Source organism: Bombyx mandarina, chromosome 11 (assembly GCF_030267445.1).
Source record: "Bombyx mandarina strain Sakado chromosome 11, ASM3026744v2".
NCBI classification, from domain to species: Eukaryota; Metazoa; Arthropoda; class Insecta; order Lepidoptera; family Bombycidae; genus Bombyx; species Bombyx mandarina.
In genome coordinates, this window is record NC_143218.1 from 14,100,894 (window position 1) to 14,119,040 (window position 18,147).

Consider the following 18,147-nt stretch of genomic DNA (forward strand, 5'->3'; position numbering starts at 1 on the left):
AGCATCTTCATCTTAGCAACGAAAGGTACAAAAGCTATCGTTAAGTTATTATTTTCTCGTATCGCTCTGTACTATGCTTGCTATGCTCTACTATGCTGTTCTATGCTTCACATCGGAAGACGTAAATATTTCGCAGCAGATAATTTAAACCCTTTTAGTGCTAAGCTTATTTTCACATATTTTGCATAAATTGCTAAAGGATTTATAAATAACTTTAATTGCAAAAAAAATACAAAATTCAATGCTAAATTCACACAGAAAAATAATATTAAATGGTTATTGTTATTAAACTTTTTAATAACATTATACATGCGCGCGCTAAGACACGTCCGTACAGGTCGATACCCCTAATACCTATAATCAAACTGCGCAATAATCGGTATTCGAACGCTCAGCACTTTATTCGCATTAAAAGGGAGTCGATCTATCGACGGTTCGCGCTGTAAGGGTTAATTTGCAAGTCAGTTTTGTGAACAAAGAACAATTCGTGAATTTAACAGACAAAAATATAGAGTAAAATCGGAAAGGCTAATGTACTATTAAAAAATTTGTAAAATGGCAATTGGAAGAATAAATCTTTAGAAACCCGCGAAGGCTCTGCCTCCCAGTAATAAGCTAATTCGGCATGCGCTTTCCTACGCTGAGACCGGCTGCACCCAAACGACGTTACGTAATAATATAAAATCAAAATTGAAAAGAAGGTCCATCAATTTATTTATTCTTCAAATAACTATTCCTATGGATCTCTAGCACGTTGAATTTTTGAGGGATTGGCAGGGTTGGTCATTTTTGAGGGACTTTTTTAAGAAACAGCCAGCGCGTGGTTTTTTCGGCGCACGATTGGACTTCTTGACACCGTCTATGAGACCTGATAGGCCTCACAAAAGTCCGTTCTTGTATATACCCGTAACCATAGAAACGTGGACACAGTTGCCTCTCGCACCGAACGAAAGAACTGGGTTTTGAATGTTGCACCAGGAGACAGTCGCGTGAGAGAGAGAGAGAGGAGATCCTAAGAGTATTTTTAACCAAAAGGTTATTGATCTCGGAGCACAATACCACAATACGTCAAGCCTTCAGTCAATCTAATCTTAACTGGCTACCGAAGGCCATAGGCACCACGTTCCTAATAAGGTAGAATTTCAATAATACCACTGAAATGCAGAACAGTGCGTTTATTTGTACTTGACTACCACCATCCTGTCTATTACTGCCACGAAGCAGTAATGCGTCCGGTTAGAGGTATGAGACAATTGCACAAATACAATTGAGACTCGGACCTCGTGTCAACACCAGGAGAACCGTGAACTTTTTCGTACGTATAGTGCAAAAAGTAGCAATGCAATAAATGGCGTGTTAGCATTTTCCGGAATAAACAGTACTTCGTAATACTCTTTGGTATGTAAACTCCTAGTCTATTTGTTGATCAATTGTTACGTAAAATTCTTTACCAGCAAACATACTGGCGTATGTATTACTATAGATATATCCTGTGTTGCCAGTTTTGTGTCATTTACCACAATAAAAAAATATCCAAATCCATGCATTTTGTTACTGCTTAGACAAGTGAAAGAGTTCACGCTCCACCTGGTGTTAGTGGGTACTGGAGCCCATAGACATCAACAACGTAAATGCCGTTAGCCATCTTAAGACATGAGCAGGGCCCTGAAACTGCGATACTTTACGACAATTTTTTTTTGTAAGGAAGCTAGGGACTTCTTGTAGCGGATGCCCCTAAACTTATATGTTGTTAAAGTTAAGGCATTTCATTATTGTTTAACTAAACACAGAAACTAAAAAAATAATAAACCACACAAGTTTTTATTTGTTACAGGCAAATTAATCAAATTTTACCAATTTGTGGTTTCTGAAAATTTACAAAATACTTCATTGAAAATAAAATATAGGATAGGTAATATGTTACTGCCATCTACAGGAGATACAAGAAACTAATCGAAGCGTAGCCATCTAGTAGCCGACACCCGTAAACATTTTTGTTAAGTGCTTGAATTGCTGCTTATCTATAAATAATTTATGTGTATTATCTATGGACATGAGTTCTAAGTCTCAGTTCTATAGTACAACGGCTGCACCATACTTCAAACTAGAATGCATTACTGCTTTGCAGTAGAAATAGGGTTATGGTACCTACCCATGTGGACTCACAGAACGCCCTACCATCAGTAATTACGCGAATAATCATTTTTTCCGATTTAATTTTTATGATATCATTTTTGTTATTTCTTCGTCGTGGAAGTCGTTCGTGATATAAATTAGTTAAATACGTATTTCATTACAAGAATCGGCAGCTATGTACGGGTTTTGAATACTTGCAACAGTCGCAAATCGCCGGTTGTCTCGTCTAAAGACGAATTTTGTTTCAATGAAAAACATCCAAACGTAAAATCTTTTTATTATATCAGTATAAGTTATCATAAGCACCGATCTAATACGTACTAGTCAGTCACAGGTCATTAATTTGTTAACGTAAATAATATTCTACCCGTAGCCATTACTTTTAATTTATGTGCATATATTAAGGTCAACTTCTACATAAAGAACAAAGACAATAGGCATTGTTTTGTACGTGAAAAATCATCCGACCAATCCGGGACCGAGGCTGGATAATTAAAAATTCAAATTAGGAAGTTTCCCCTGGCGCGACGCTGTTGGTGATTACGAAGCGTTAATTACGCACGACCAATTAAAACCCGAGGCGATAGAGCGTCAAGGAAGCTAGCCAATGGGAAAGCGGCACTGAAGCGAGGCGTGGTAATTAAGAACAGACGAAAGGGTTGTGATTTTCCGGGCTTTCTCTGCAGGGGCGTGCTATTAATCACCGCCCGACGTGAAGGAGTGGCGACGCGGGCACTCCCTTCGCTTTGTTTCAGCATTGACTCTTCTATTTGGGTTACCGATTTTCCGTGTAATGTTACAAAAAAAATAACGTTTCCAAATTCCATAATAAACGAAACTAAATGACTCTGCTTCTTAAAGCGAGTTCTCTATAAGCGAGCTCCCTCTGATGTAACACTGTTCAATCTGACGAACCATCGTAACTAACTCTTTACATTCTGTAGTTAGAACAACGCGCACATTCGCATGAAGCCATCCATCGAAACGTAAAACAGACGTAGGTTGAAAGAAATTGACTTCATACTCACGCACCCCCGTTCTTGTAAATGGCTTTCGCGTTTCTACGCACCTCACTACAACCTTAAATGCCTCACTATTTACCATATACGTGATGTTTTCATCTCACCTCACTTGCGAACGCCTTATATTAAATCGTCATTCGCGTCGTAAGATCGCACAGCTTTTTATTCATAGGTAGGCTTATTTGCGGTTTGCGTAACTGTTATTTAGTATGCAGTTATCATAATGTTATTAATTTCACAAATAATTTTAAATGTTGAATTACTCTCTGCCTATAAATCTTTTTTTTTTTAATAGGTGGGCTATGAAAAAAAAAAGGCTTTTATAGTCATACGAGAATATATCCCCATCTGATTGTAAGTATTCAACGTAGCTCATGGACATATGCAACGCGAGGGGGAGAGCCAAGCCGCTCTCACAAGTCAAATGTTGCTACTGTGTAATGGTTTCTCACTACGATTTTTAAGTTTTAGTGAGTTAACGTTATTGCGCCGCTGTTGCAAGTGCAATGATCATCGGTCATATTATTTTTAATCTTGATACTATTATAATATCGAGTAAGTTGTCTTTGAAGTTGTTTTATCGCAAGTAACACGAACGTTAATCGACTTCAATTGTTTCATTTTACTGTCGGAAAAACTGACATAACCGCTCAATGTACAAGACGCATATTAACAAATTCGATGAAGTATAAATGATCGTATCCATTCCTGGAGGTGAGTTATAACGTTGCCCCCACCTCCCCGCCACCCGCAGCCGCCCGGCCGTCACCGACAGAAGAAAAATGCTAACACGCCCCCGCGAAAACTATTAGTTATTTTGGCACCCCCACAGGCCTTTGCTTCCAACGGATTCTGGACCGCTACACAAACCATCGAGACTAGATGCAGGTAGTTAGCGGATTTTACTATTTCATATGATTTGTTGAAATTAAATGTAATTTTTCAGCAGTCATCTAATCCAAAAGTTCCATTATAGTTCCATTCTAACCGACATTGATGAAAATACGCAAGATTACTTCATTAATCTAAACGGCCAAACCTGTATCACGACACACATATAAGGCAGTTATGTTTGCGATTGTACTTAAAGAATAAGAAGAATCTAAATTGGAACAACTATACTTCGATATGTTCTAATCATTATTTTTCAGTGAATTAATAATCCAGTGCCTAGGTAACTTTAGAATCTCAATTAATGCCCAAAACCCAACAGCGCACGCAGAATGATGAAATTCAAAACAAGATAAAGAATATGGCTCGTAAAAGTTTCATTGCTGTTAACTTATTTATGAAGTTGACTGCGTATTTAAATGTTGTATTTACGTTGAGAGGACACGAGCTCATCTTTTTATGTACTCCTACATGTAAGAATACAAGAATCTTTGATTCTATTCCATTATTGATTTTTCAATTAAATTGTGATTTTTGGATATACATATTTTTTCTCGGACATCAAAAGACGTTATAAAAATTTTGCTCTCTATTGTGTTCTAAAAGGACATCGTGGTATTGACGTAAAAATCCTTAGTTACCTAATGATTTTTAATCTTGGAACAGGAAAAGTCGACCACAAACCCAGGTTATGTAATATGAGTATACAAGCGACGTCATATAACGGACACACAAAAGGCACACAAATGAACAAAACATAGTTTGCACATATGTTGAATAGACAAAGCACACAAGCACGTGAGGTCATCTCCCCTCATTAGGTGGTTAGTTTTCCGGGCGTGTCCGCAGACTCCGCGGATGTACAAGGGTGTGAGGTGCAAGGGGTAGTGCTGTGAGGGGCGAAGGGGGGGCTGGTGTAGACGGGAAGTTACTTAATTAATCCCCGCGCGGACGCCATTGGCCGGTAAGGAAGCCGGGCGGGCGGCTATCTCATCGCCCACGCGTTAATTGGGCGCCCGGACGAGAGTCCAGATTACAGACGGCGTTAATGAAATGCTATTCTTTTACTCGTAGTACTTACAAAACGAGATGCATTTATATAACAAATCTCTCATACTTTTTCTCATTTTTTTACTGGTGGTAAGAGCTCTTGTGAGTCCGCACGGGTAGGTACCACCACCCTGTCTGTTTCTGCCGTGAGGCAGTAATGCGTTTCGATTTGAAGAGTGGGGCATCCGTTGTAACTATAAATTAGAACTCTTATCTCAACCCCGGTAACCGGTAACCAATTAACATCAGGTGGGCCGTGAGCTCGTCCACACTTCTAACCAAAAAAAATAATACTTACCTACAACTGTGCCAATTAGCGGCTTCTGTCAATCGTATCACTAATAGGACACTAATAGAGTTTATTTCTGTGCTCTCATATCTGCAACTGTGAACTCTACAATACACGCTGCTCAGACTTAGTCGCAGCGAAACATAATAAGTGTATATGAGCCTTAAGGTGGAAGAAAGTTAATAAATATTGTAGTAGGAAAGGAGTTGGCTCGAAACTAATATCGCTCTCGTCGCGTCAAGTGAACGTATAAAGCTCAGATTTAGCGTGAGCCGAGGGCTGAACAGGCGCCAAACGCCCAGGTAAAGTACCTACTTACACCTCGATATACGAGGAAACGTAAATTATAATATTGTGTGTGTCGGTTGTAACCCTCTCGCGCTCACGTCGCGGCGGGCGCGTGTGTGCGCCCACTGAAAGAAAAGCAATTTCCTTCGGGCGGCGGGCGGCGGCCGGGGTTGAGGTCTCGCGCGAATATAATTTTGTTCATTTTTTTTCATTCGGGCGAGTTAATTCAGCTTCGCGGCGGAGTCGGCTATTGATTAGGGCGCGTCTTACGTTTTTAATTTGTTTGCGCGCGCAGATGACGATGCACCCGCCGAGATGAGGTCTCGTCCTCCCGCACCTACCCGCGCCCGATTCTAATGAACCTCCTTCACTAACTGCCTTCGACTCTAATCACGAGCCTTTTCACGACCACTCAGTATCGTCATCGCGTTTTACGTATTCATTTGTAAACGATATCGCTTTATGATTCGCAGTTTTGAGATTATAAGTCTTAGTGTTTCGAATAGGTATTATGTTACCGCTTATAAATGAAAAATATTGCAAGGGACTAATGTATCATTATAAGAAATAAGCCATTCAGTTCTGAAGTATGTTAATGTGTTAATTCAACAGTTGTTATACATAATATGAGTGAAATGAATAGAATTTACAATTTTTGCTGTACGTATGTTCTTAGTAATCTATATATATATATTAATGAATTGCTGTTCGTTAGTCTCGTTAAAACTCGAGAACGGCTGGATCGATTTGGCTAATTTTGGTCTTTAATTATTTGTGGAAGTCCAGAGAGTGCGGTAGGCACTAGGCGGCTTGGCTCTGCCCCTGGCATTGCTGAAGTCCATGGGCGACGATAACCACTCACCATCACGTGGGCCGTATGCTCGTCTGACTACAAGGGCAATAATAAAAAAAAAAGAGAAGGTTTAATAGGTAGATAAATATGAAAATGCTCGGAATTAAATAAAAATAACAATTTTGTTTTTCCTTTGATATGTCCTCGAAAAGTTTAGGTCTTTTATTTATCGATTGAGGCACTACGAAGTCTGCCGGGTCAGCTAGTTAGTAATAATTAAGGTGTGCATCAGAGTGGTTGTCGGTGGGTGTGCGATTCCATTGGTCATCTGTGCACCCGGTCTGTGCCCCCTCCCCCCTCCCGTCGCAGCCTCCGTCCTCACCCCCGCGCTCGCCGGAGCCTGCGAAACAACGCCGCCTGCATGTGACACATTAGTAAATGAGACGACGACCTCGGCCCCCCCTACTCACTGCTAACTAAATCCTTGTGTTATTTAATTACCGTCATGCGGAATAATATCAATAACATGTTAAGCTCGTTTAACTAAATAGCATAACACTCAAATATTATTGTATTAATTAATACGTGAAGCAATAACTTTGTACCCCTTTTTACGAAAATTACGCGGGAAGAGGAGTATGAAATTTCCCACACTTATATAAAATATATTGAAGGATTGGGGAATACTAATATTTTTTTAAATTATGCATTAATAAGACATTAAATCAATACAAAAAAACATTACGCACACTACCACATATTCGATACACACACGCATGCATACTGTTTGTTTATTATCAAACTTTTCTTAATGCTCATAGTCTGTGGTCAAATTGAGAATAGATTAAATATTGTTTGTCTTTAATTTATTATTTGTCTAAAGTGTAGTCTTGGCGTAATCTCTGATTATAGAAGTATTGTATTTGACAACAGAATCATAATAGTGTACAAAGTTATAATTTCAATTAATTAAAGTCGAATTTCGACTACCGGGGGACCACTAGTATTAATTAATACGTGAAGCAAAAACTTTGTACCACTTTTTACGAAAATTGCGCGGACGGAGGATTATGAAATTTTCCAAACTTATAGAGAATATAGAGAAGGAGTGCAGAATGCTATTATTTTTTTAAGTATGCATAAAAATACATTAAATCAATTAAAAAAAACATTACACACACTACCATGTCTTTGACACAACACACAAACTTTTGTTATTACTTAAAATCTGTGGTTAAATTGAGAATAGGTTAATATTGTTTTATCTTTAGTATTATTTGTCTACAGTGTGGTTCTTGGCGAAATCTGTGATTAAAAAAGTGTAAATAGTCTGACAATACAACCTTAATAATGTTCAAACTTATATTTAATATATACCTAGTCAGGTCATAAACTCTGTCACATGTTTAATGTAAAATAATTGAAACAAGTTTATTCATTATGTAACCATTCATATACCAAAATGAACTTAACAAAACATAGATTCTTATGACACTAAAGTTTATTCAAAATGACCTCCGTGATTTTGAATACAGGCTTCAATCTGCGCGGCCAGTCGTCTATCGCAGCACGGACGAGGTCCATGTCAATATCGGCGGCTGCCTTAATCAAGGATGTCTTGACTGACTCCAAATTGGGATGAGGCTTTGAGCACGCCTTTTCCTCCAAGTGTTGCCATATCTTGTAATCTAACGGATTCAAATCTGGACTGGAGGAGGGCCAGTCTTCGTGCCGGATGAAGTCGATTTCACGCGCCGCCAGCCAGTCTTGTGTGCTCTTCGCTCTATGAGCTGGCGCTGAATCTTGTTGGAATACCCAGTGCCTGTTATTGAACACGGTATGAGAAACAGGTTCCACAAGGTTCGTCAGGACTGTATTTTGATACACAACTGCATTCGTTTTTACACCTTTCTCACAAAAATGTACCTCTGTTAAGCCCCAATAAGAAACTCCCAAACATACCATGAGCGAGGATGAAAAATGACCTCGTTGGACACGCGGAATACGGTTGCTCGCTTCTTCACTACTGTGTGCGTACACCTTATCATTTTGTTTGTTGTAGCTCTCCTCTACGGTAAAATTTTTTTCATCCGAAAAAAGAATTTCCCGATATTTTTTTCCTGCGTACCGCTTCAACAAAGCGCGGCATCTCTTCAGTCTCAGGGCCATTAGACGAGCATTCAAACGATGTCCTGTTTTTCTTCGATATGCCCGAAGCCCTAAGTCTTCATTTAACACCCTTTTCACCGTGGTTCTGCTTAACCCCATCTGAAGGGCCAACAGTTTCTGCTTACGTTTGGGATTTCTTTGAATTCGCGCCTTCACAGCTTTTATCACTGCTGAAGTGATACAATGAGTGTGTAGATGACAGGTCAAGACTTCTTGACCTGTCATCTACACTAGAGTCTTCATTGTATCGTTTGATGGTACGATAAACGAATCTTTTGGTTATATTAAAATTTTTCAGTATGTTAAAAATTTGAATTGGCGCGTAACCGCAACGATACAACGCAATAACTGCAACACGGTCTTCTTTAAGCGTCCACTCCATATTTAAAAAATGAGTAAAATTCCAAAAGTATACATTTTTATTTTCATGAACAATTCGAAATTCGAATTCAATAAACTTTTTTGTGGCCAGCATTCTAAAAGAAAAGTTTTTACTGTGTGACAATACTTATAACCTGACTAGTTATATTCATATCATATTATTATATATATATATATATATATATATATATAATATAATATAATTATTCGACTATAATTTCAATCAATTATAGTCGAATTTCGACTACTGCGGGACCACTAGTAGGTATTATATTAATGAATATTATAAAATATTGTTAAAGTAAACGAGTCGCAAGACGTCAATTCATTTGGCAAGGCGATCAGTCAATGAGGGAGCGAATCTCTTCGCTCAATAAATCTAGACGCCGCGCCGCCGTCTCAGCTCGGCCATTAAGCCTTTCAATAGTGGATATTCTTCGACGATCTCTTTGTTTTATTACTTTCATTTTATTGTTTTAATTTGAGTGCGGGTGCGCTATTTGCGTGCGCGCAGTTTGTCGCGCGCTCCGCCCACCGAGCCGTGGCCAATCGCGGTCGGGCCAAGACAAGGCGCGCCCGCGCACGCTTCCGCTCCCGCTCTCGCCGCTAACTCCACTCCTGTGCGATTCCCGTGGACTCTCTCGACGACAACGGTCATTGTTTAATACTATTATTATTTTATTGTAGTGAGGTCTGGCTCGGTCGCGGCCTTAACGCGAAGCCCGCCTCCCACTGAGCGATAATTTCAATGTCTTCGCGTATATTATTGTGTGATATTGAGTGAGATTCCACTCTGAGCATGTTTTATCGTCGAAGGCGCGTTTCGTCAGAGCTACTCAATAAGCTATAAACCATTCGAGTCCAAGAAGTTATTTTTAAACTCAAACTGAGACCTAACCCACGCTTTTATGTGTATTAAATTGTTTATTGTATTCCTGAAACAGATTTTTAGTGATAGTGCTTATGTATGCAATATAAATAATAAAAAATTCAAATATTAAAAAAAGAAATAATTCAAAACTTATAGGTATAGGTACCTAAATAAATGTGAATTAATTAGAAATTCTTGTCACGAGCCAAACTGAATTGATGAGCTTTATTTTGAGACTTTTTGAAATTATTATCCGTAATAGGCAATCTATCTAGTCGGTTGGGAGACTATTTGAAAAAAGCGATATTCATTTAATAAACTCAATTCTATTAAAAAAAAAAAAGCTAGAAATCGTGACCAACCAGATTCAAACGATTTCCGGATCCAATAGAAATCGCAGCATGAATTCCGAAGACAATCTTTCTTTTCATGAGTTGGAAATCTCAATCGCATCGAAAAAACTGAATCCTGTAGTACATCAAACGAATTAATGCATAATGACTTCGCGGCATAAGGCGGCAGAAAAGCGTCACCACGGACTCTTACGACCACAGTCTTTGTTCACTTGGGACATTTGAACCTAAAGGCAACATGTTCGCGAGAATACATTCCCAGGCTTTGTTTGAGCGCATTAAATACTAAAAGAAACGAAGCACATGTAAGCGACGGAAACAGAAAACGTAATACGAATAACGTTAAAGGGAAAACTAACCAATTGATTGTAAAAATGGGCGGCGAAATAGAAAAATATCGTCGGACGCATTCGTGTCCTGGTAAAATATTCAATCGGGCCAATTCGGGTCCGCGTATAAATTCTGTACCGCCATTATTTGTAGCGCGTCCTCGCGACCGAAAATCGGTACGTACATTGATAGTCGTCATTTTTCTTGTACGTATCGTTAATATTTTACGGGTGCGTGTCAACGGTTTATGGGCCCACTCTTAACACTAAAACGTTTTAGCAGTGCTCTCATTGTTTATACGTTTTACTATCGACTTTTTATAGTTTATTGCAGTTTGAGTGCTGTTCGGGGTTATGACACCGCGCGTATAGTCTGTGCTACGTTCGATTGTGCGCTATACAAGTCGATTTTCATTGCTCCCTAATGTCGGACGGAAACTTCGGAATTATCATGTGTATATTTCCAGCAGTCACTGTCACGTGCCCTTCGTGAATTATTCGAAGTTTATCGTAAACGAACTTGAGGGACCGCAATCGACTTACAATTTTATACGCAAATGACAATACCCCCGCGATACATTGCTGTACGTAGGTAAGTACATGGATATGTGTTAATTAGTGATTCACTGATTTAAAGATTTCAATCACTCTTATTGATTAGAGCGTTAGACTTGGATTTGTCTGATGAGAAAAAAAAGTGTGATGTATTCGAGACGGAAAACCGTCTAGCTGATAAATTATCATCGGTTTAAATCAGGCCATTCGTATAGGTATATATAATTATATTAATTTGAGATCGACTGGTTCAGTCGCTCAAATCCCTTTAGTATGAGACGTCTGACCCTAAATAAATAAAGCTAGCAGCATTTTCATTCTTAAAAATCGTCCACCGTAAAACATATATAAGAACGGACGGGTTCTTATTTAAGTGTAATTATCAAGTTTGCGAGCTCCGAGAAAGAATTGCTCTCGGCTGGGAGTGCTGCTGTGTTTGTGTGGAGTGAGGCGGCGGCGGGGGGTCGGGGGGAGGGGTGGTAGGCTCACATGGGACGCGCTCTAATGAGGTGCCTGAAAGCGACAATGTCTTTGACTAAAGCAAATGTGTATGTATCTACATACGAGGGGTGGAGTCCCTTTTCTACATCAACGTTACGTGCTATGTAATGCGACACTATTGTGTGTTTATGTTACCTAGTTATTTATATGAGTGAAACATTACTGTTTTTTTTTCAACCTCAATATATATGCCATAGATAATAATATAGATAAACCATAAACCAGCCATAGATAAACCGAATAGATTCAACAAATCCAATTACCTTAGCAACTAATTTAATGATATCGTAATTTTACAAAATCATACTTATAAAACTGAAATATATTGAATAACATATTATTTACTGCTAAAGTGAAGGCAGCTTCTATTTGTTAATCGCACAAATGAGAACGTCGAATTCGTCGTAAAATTGAAATACGAAGTACTTCTAATAACACATTCGAGCAAAGTTGTAAAGCAATTGGAAAGTTATCCAGTGGGGTGGAATCGATGCAGATAGAAGGAGGAGCGCGGCACGGAAAAGCGACAGGGTCGATTGCGCCTTCCGGTCCGTAGCCGGTTTTAATTTCCCGCGCGATGCGGCGGCGCGTTAAGTTTAAACGGCCGGAGATGAGTCGCACACGTACTAATATCATGCAAGGCCCGGGCCGTCGCCATAGCGACGCACACTCAAATGACGTGTGCGGTGTTGCGCGGGTGTGAGGCTGGGGTAATATGATTTGAGCGTCCCCGGGCACCGCGACACCCCGCCCGCTTGTTTGCTCTCCGATGCAATCGCGATACGAGGCCCTCGCCCGGCGACACATCTCTCACCTCCGTCTTCGATAACCGCATCGGATTCCTTGTTGCAGTCCGTCGCATTCTATTGAAATAGATACTTCGCGGCCCTGAGCTCGATTTACACATCGCCCCTCGCCGCGTCGTTCTGACGACTCTCAATATAAAATGTATTTGAGTTCTGTTTGTTTTCTAACTATAAATGAAGATAGTAAGATATAAAGGACCATTTTGATATCGTAGTTTCTGAAATTACTACTGAAATATGAGCTGTTAACATTGTTTAATTATTGACAACGAAAGTAGCTGTTTGTCTGTGCTCTTGGCACTACGGATGCCCATATACAATAATCAACTCGTGCGAAAACCTAATCAAGCACGGAACGATACAAGAAAATTAGTATGAACAAACGACGCTGGACTGGACACTCCATGCTAAACAAACAAACGCTCTTCGTTCAAAGATCTCAAGCTATAACTTAATCCTAATATCACTTGAACATGAAATATTTTAAAGATATTATGGACATTGTACACAATCATCGCAATAATACTGACTCGTTCATAATAAATCAATCCAACATTCGGCTTTCGGCATCTCAGTATTTAAAGGTATCATATTTTGGTGTCACCATGTTTTTTCGTGTTGACTCTGCAGAATGTGGCATGGATTTTCTCGAAAATGTCACGACTTTAAGACGCTATATGTGACAATTACGTCGTGGTGCTGGCGCTCATTAGTTTCTGACGAAAGGACGCTTCATGTATCATGTATTACACGTCGCCGGAGCCGGCCAACGATGGGACAATAAAGCAATCAATCCGCACCGCCATACTCCGCAAACGAGCTGCAACTGACGAACGGCCTTTTGTAACTTTAACGCACACGTACATTTACAAAAACAAACTTCAAGTGTTCTTAGAGTTCATACTCTAAGACTACATAGTCGTCGTGGCCTAAAGGATAAGACGTCGGGTGCATTCGTATCGAGCGATGCAACGGTGTTCGAATCCCGCAGGCGGATACCAATTTTTCTAATGAAATACGTACTTAACAAGTGTTTACGATTGACTTCCACGGTGAAGGAATAACATCTATACTATCTATACTATCTATACTAATATTATAAAGAGGAAAGATTTGTTTGTTTGTTTGTTTCGAATAGGCTCCGAAACTACTGGACCGATTTGAAAAATTATTTTTCCATTAGAAGCCGACATTGTCCCTGATGAACATAGGCTACTTTTTTTATTTTCTTTTTTAATTTTTTTTTTTTTGTTTCATGTGTGTTTTAATGTTTCCGAAGCGAAGCGAGGGCGGGTCGCTAGTCGTGTAATAAAAATCAAACCTGCAAAATTTTAATTTGCGTAATTACTGGTGGTAGGACCTCTTGTGATTCAGCACGGGTAGGTACCACCACCCCGTCTATTTCTGCCGTGACGCAGTAATGCGTTTCGGTTTGAAGGGTGGGGTAGCCGTTGTAATTACCTATACTGAGACCTTAGAACTTATATCTCAAGGTGAGGGAACTTATATCTCTCATTTACGTCGTAGATGTCTATGGGCTCCAGTAACCACTTAACACCAGGTGGGCTTTGAGCTCGTCTACACATCTAAGCAATAAAAAAAATAAAAACCTACAAATAATTTAAAAGCATACGTTGGCGTATTCGCAATTGCAACGCAAACCCCAAAGGCCGTGAACAACGCTTCGTGTGATATATGATACAACGGGTAATAATAACTATGAAGGTTGGCGCCAATCATGCAACGAAGACGAATTCGTACCGAGCACCACAACGTGCACTCTCGGCTAATGAGAACCGGGTTTACTAGTTATTATCCACTTTGGTAGTTGGCCCGCGGCTCGATGAAGACGTCGCGGACGCAGCGGTGGGCCGCAGGCACACAATTTGCCCGCGCACTAGACGCCGAGCGCCTTAGCCCGCAGCGCGCTTTATACTTTATCCTCAGTAATTGCAGCTCCGACGCGATCTACCTTCGAACGTCCACCACCACCGGAACGATGGTAGGGGATAATTGCCCTATTGTAGCTTAGATCCACCGCGAACGACTCACAAATCGCTTTCGAGAAACCTTCCTGGTTTTAAATTAATGGTTCAAACGATGAACGAACTTTATTATTTTGATAATTAACTTGGAAAACGAAATTAATAGGTGCATTGTAACAAGGCTGGTAATAAAACATCGCATGTTCACTCCGGGCGATGAACGACAGTCTATTGTTTTGAGCTATTATGTCTACTCAGAATATTTGATTCATATCACAATTTTCGCTACGAACGAACTAAATTTCGCCGTTTTCATGTTCAGAGAAGTTGCAAAAATTGAACCCATAGGATCTTACATGAACTTAGGGTTCTGTTATTCATTTTACTATTTCTCTATCTTCAACCAAATAGATCAGACCCTGAAAATGAATTCTCGAAGGTCAGTGTTGTAAATAAGCAATATTTTACTGTTGAATTCTAGGTGGTTGGGTCGTGGTTCAATGTTTGTTCTCTCAGAGGCACAAGCACGGAATTTGCTTAAATGGACTCGAAAGCAAGCAGGACGACTTGTGGATCTCGGAGCAGGCGATGGCGAAGTAAGCCGAAGATTCGCTCACATATACTCGGATAAATATGCTACTGAGATATCATGGAGCATGAGGAAGACACTGGCCAAGAAGGGATACACGTACGTACCTAGTTATCTGACGACTAAAACTCGCGCTTATGGGACCTTAAGCCTAGCAGATCTCTTTTTTTTGCCTTTGTAGGCAAACGAGCATACGGCCCACCTAATGGTGAGTGGTTACCGTCGCCCATGGACTTCAGCAATGCTAAGGGCAGTCCCAAACCGTTGCCTACCGCTCTCACGGGATGCCTTGTGATTATTTTTTACTAATCAAACACAATAGAGATTGGATGTCGTCGGCTTCCAGGAAGTCCAAGCTGTAGTTATGCTCAGTGAGACAAACGCAAATAAATAGAACGATTGTAGTAACTTCTTGGTTGGCGCGAGTTGTACACATAATAGTACTTTATGGTTTCATCTCGGGTTTATTTTTATTTATTTATTGATTTATTAAAGTAAACTTATACGTATAGGTATACGTATTTTTCATTTAAAAAAATCCTACCTATGCTGATAGCCTTGAGAGGCTATTTCAGCTTCTCCTTGACGTGTAGGTGAGCTCACGGGACTCAAACCGGAGTTTTGCTAACACTGGCCCTAGCAAGAGCAGTGCTTCGCAGAATCTACCACCAGATCGGAAACGCGAACCACTGAGAAGATCCACGTAAATGCCGCCACCCACCTTAAGATATGAATACTAAGGTCTCAGTATAGTTACAATGGTTGCCCCACCCTTCAAAGCGAAACGCATTACTGCATCACGGCAGAAATAGGCATCCTACCTAAGCATACCTATCCGTGCGACTCACAAGAGTTCCTACCACCAGTAAAGTTTTATATATAAAATTGTATTTTTTTTTATTTCCAGTTTATTAGACGTGGATGAATGGTGGCGCGACCAGCAGTTCGACTGTGTGTGCATGATGAACTTGTTGGATCGATGCTCCAAACCGAAGACGATGTTGAAACAAGCTCGAGCCGCGATCGCTCCTGGGGGCGTTTTACTCGTGGCGCTCGTCTTACCTTACAAGCCGTACGTTGAGGGTATGAAGATCATTCTATTATTTCTAATATGAATTACCTAGGTGTATCCAGTGCTCGAGTGCCCACTAAGCGCGGACACCTGGTACCAATGAGGTTCGCACCCTTGTCCGAAAAAAAATTGGGTATCTAGGGATTCGGGTTAAATCTTCCCCTTAATATGTAGAGATTAGTTGTAGATATGTAGACTTAATATGTAGATATGTAGAGAGATAGCGCTAATTAATACATCTGCGGTGTAATTATATAGTCATCTTTTTTTTTAATTGCTTATATGTGTGGACGAGCTCACAGCCCACCTGGTTGTTAGGCGGTAACTGGAGCTCATAGACATCTACAACGTAAATGCGCCACCCATCTTGAGATACAAGTTCTAAGGTCTCAGTATAATTACAACGGCTGCCCCACCCTTAAAACCGAAACGCATTACTGCTTCACGGCAGAAATAGGCAGGGTGGTGGTACCTACCCGCGCGGATTCACAAGAGGTCCTGTTCCATTAAGAATAAAATCAATTTTCAGCGACCTCAGACCATAAGCCTGAGGAGCGTCTTCCGATCTACGACTGCTGCGAGTTCGAAGACCAGGTGACGGCCTTCGTGTCGTTCATGGAGAAGGAAGCCGGCTACGAGCTGATCTCCTGGACGCGGACGCCCTACCTGTGCGAGGGAGACTTCGCTCAGGCCTACTACTGGCTCGACGACTCCGTATACGTGTTCAAGCCTAAAGCCATCCCATCCGAATGAAAGCTAAGCCATTACTTATAATGAACTCTTAACGAATTTTATCTGCATTTATTAAATTAATAGTTTAAGCGTTTCGTCAATTTCAAATATATACTTATGTAACTAAGATATCTTATTTGTAATCGCAAAAAAATCGCGTTATTTATAATCGTCATTAGATTATAATTAAACACGTTGTTCAGTGATGAATGAAGTCTATAAATTCTTTTTGTATCTGTAATATACCGATATAATGGCCGATCGCTTATTAGAATTTTTAACAGGTTTATATCACAGACATCTCGTTACCAACATTGTCCACCTTCCATTGGGCAAATATTTTCAAAGACACAAAATTGATAAATTTGTATTTGAACTTTGAACACGATATAACTGCCGTGATTTATTTGCAAGAGTATTAAGACTGTTTATGTGTCAACAAATCGAACTACACTTGACACGAATTACACTTGCGTGCATAACTCGCCATTCCTGACATACAATATTAAAATAACAATACATTCCGTGTTTTTTTCTTTTATTTTCAGCCAGTAAAACATTTTAAAAATAATCTTAAGAATAACAAAGTAATAATGCCTTAAATAGAAGTGAATTGTATATACTTTACCGGTGCCTAATGAATCAGGTATAACTCATTATATTAAATTAAACATTTTGATATTAAATATTTAATACAAATTAAGTGACTTTTTTAATGTACTCATTGTTGAGATTACAAAAACAAAATGAACTTTGGTTCCAATTTTCATATATTCCGTATGTATAGTATTATACTGGTTAATTATATATGTATGTGTATATTAGTTATTTACTAACTTAAGGAAATGTTACGAAAGTGTATAATATGATTCACTCAGGGTGTAAGAGAAGCGCTCTCGTAAACGGTCATTGGTTTTAGTGATAACAGCTATTATTACATTTAATTTTATTGTTTTTGTTCGTGACGTTAATAATTAATGATTGAAAAACCATTTGTGTACATTTATATTTATCATCGTGACGTAATTTTAGTTATGAATCAGCTGAGACGCAGGGTCAATGGTCTCACACGCGCGCGGGGAAAGTTGAGCGAATTAGTGAATGTTTTATATACGTTTGAGATTTTATTTATTGTTTTTTTTTTCTATCTAAGCTGAAGTCCTTGAGAGGCTATTTCAGCGTAGCCCTATCAAGTAGGTGAGCTCGCGGGGCTCAAACCTGACGACGTTGCTAACACTAACCCTAGCAAGAGCAGTGCTTTGCAGAATCTACCACCGGTTTGGAAACGCGACTCACTGAGAAGATCCGGCGAGAAACTCAGTGGGTTTTGTCTGT

General features: G+C 39.7%; 1 protein-coding gene across 2 annotated transcripts in view; it reads left to right on the forward strand.

The window, feature by feature from the left end:
• LOC114247503 (protein-L-histidine N-pros-methyltransferase) overlaps positions 1-17,939 on the forward strand; it is a 58,480-nt gene extending 40,541 nt beyond the window's left edge. For both annotated transcript variants that reach the window (XM_089731039.1, XM_028180488.2), the window contains 3 exons: positions 14,901-15,107; positions 15,916-16,091; positions 16,610-17,939. In XM_089731039.1, coding sequence (XP_089587165.1) covers positions 14,901-15,107; positions 15,916-16,091; positions 16,610-16,833 — 607 coding nt within the window. In that variant the 3' untranslated portion in view covers positions 16,834-17,939. The remainder of the gene's footprint in view (positions 1-14,900; positions 15,108-15,915; positions 16,092-16,609) is intronic.
• Positions 17,940-18,147: the final 208 nt, after the last annotated feature.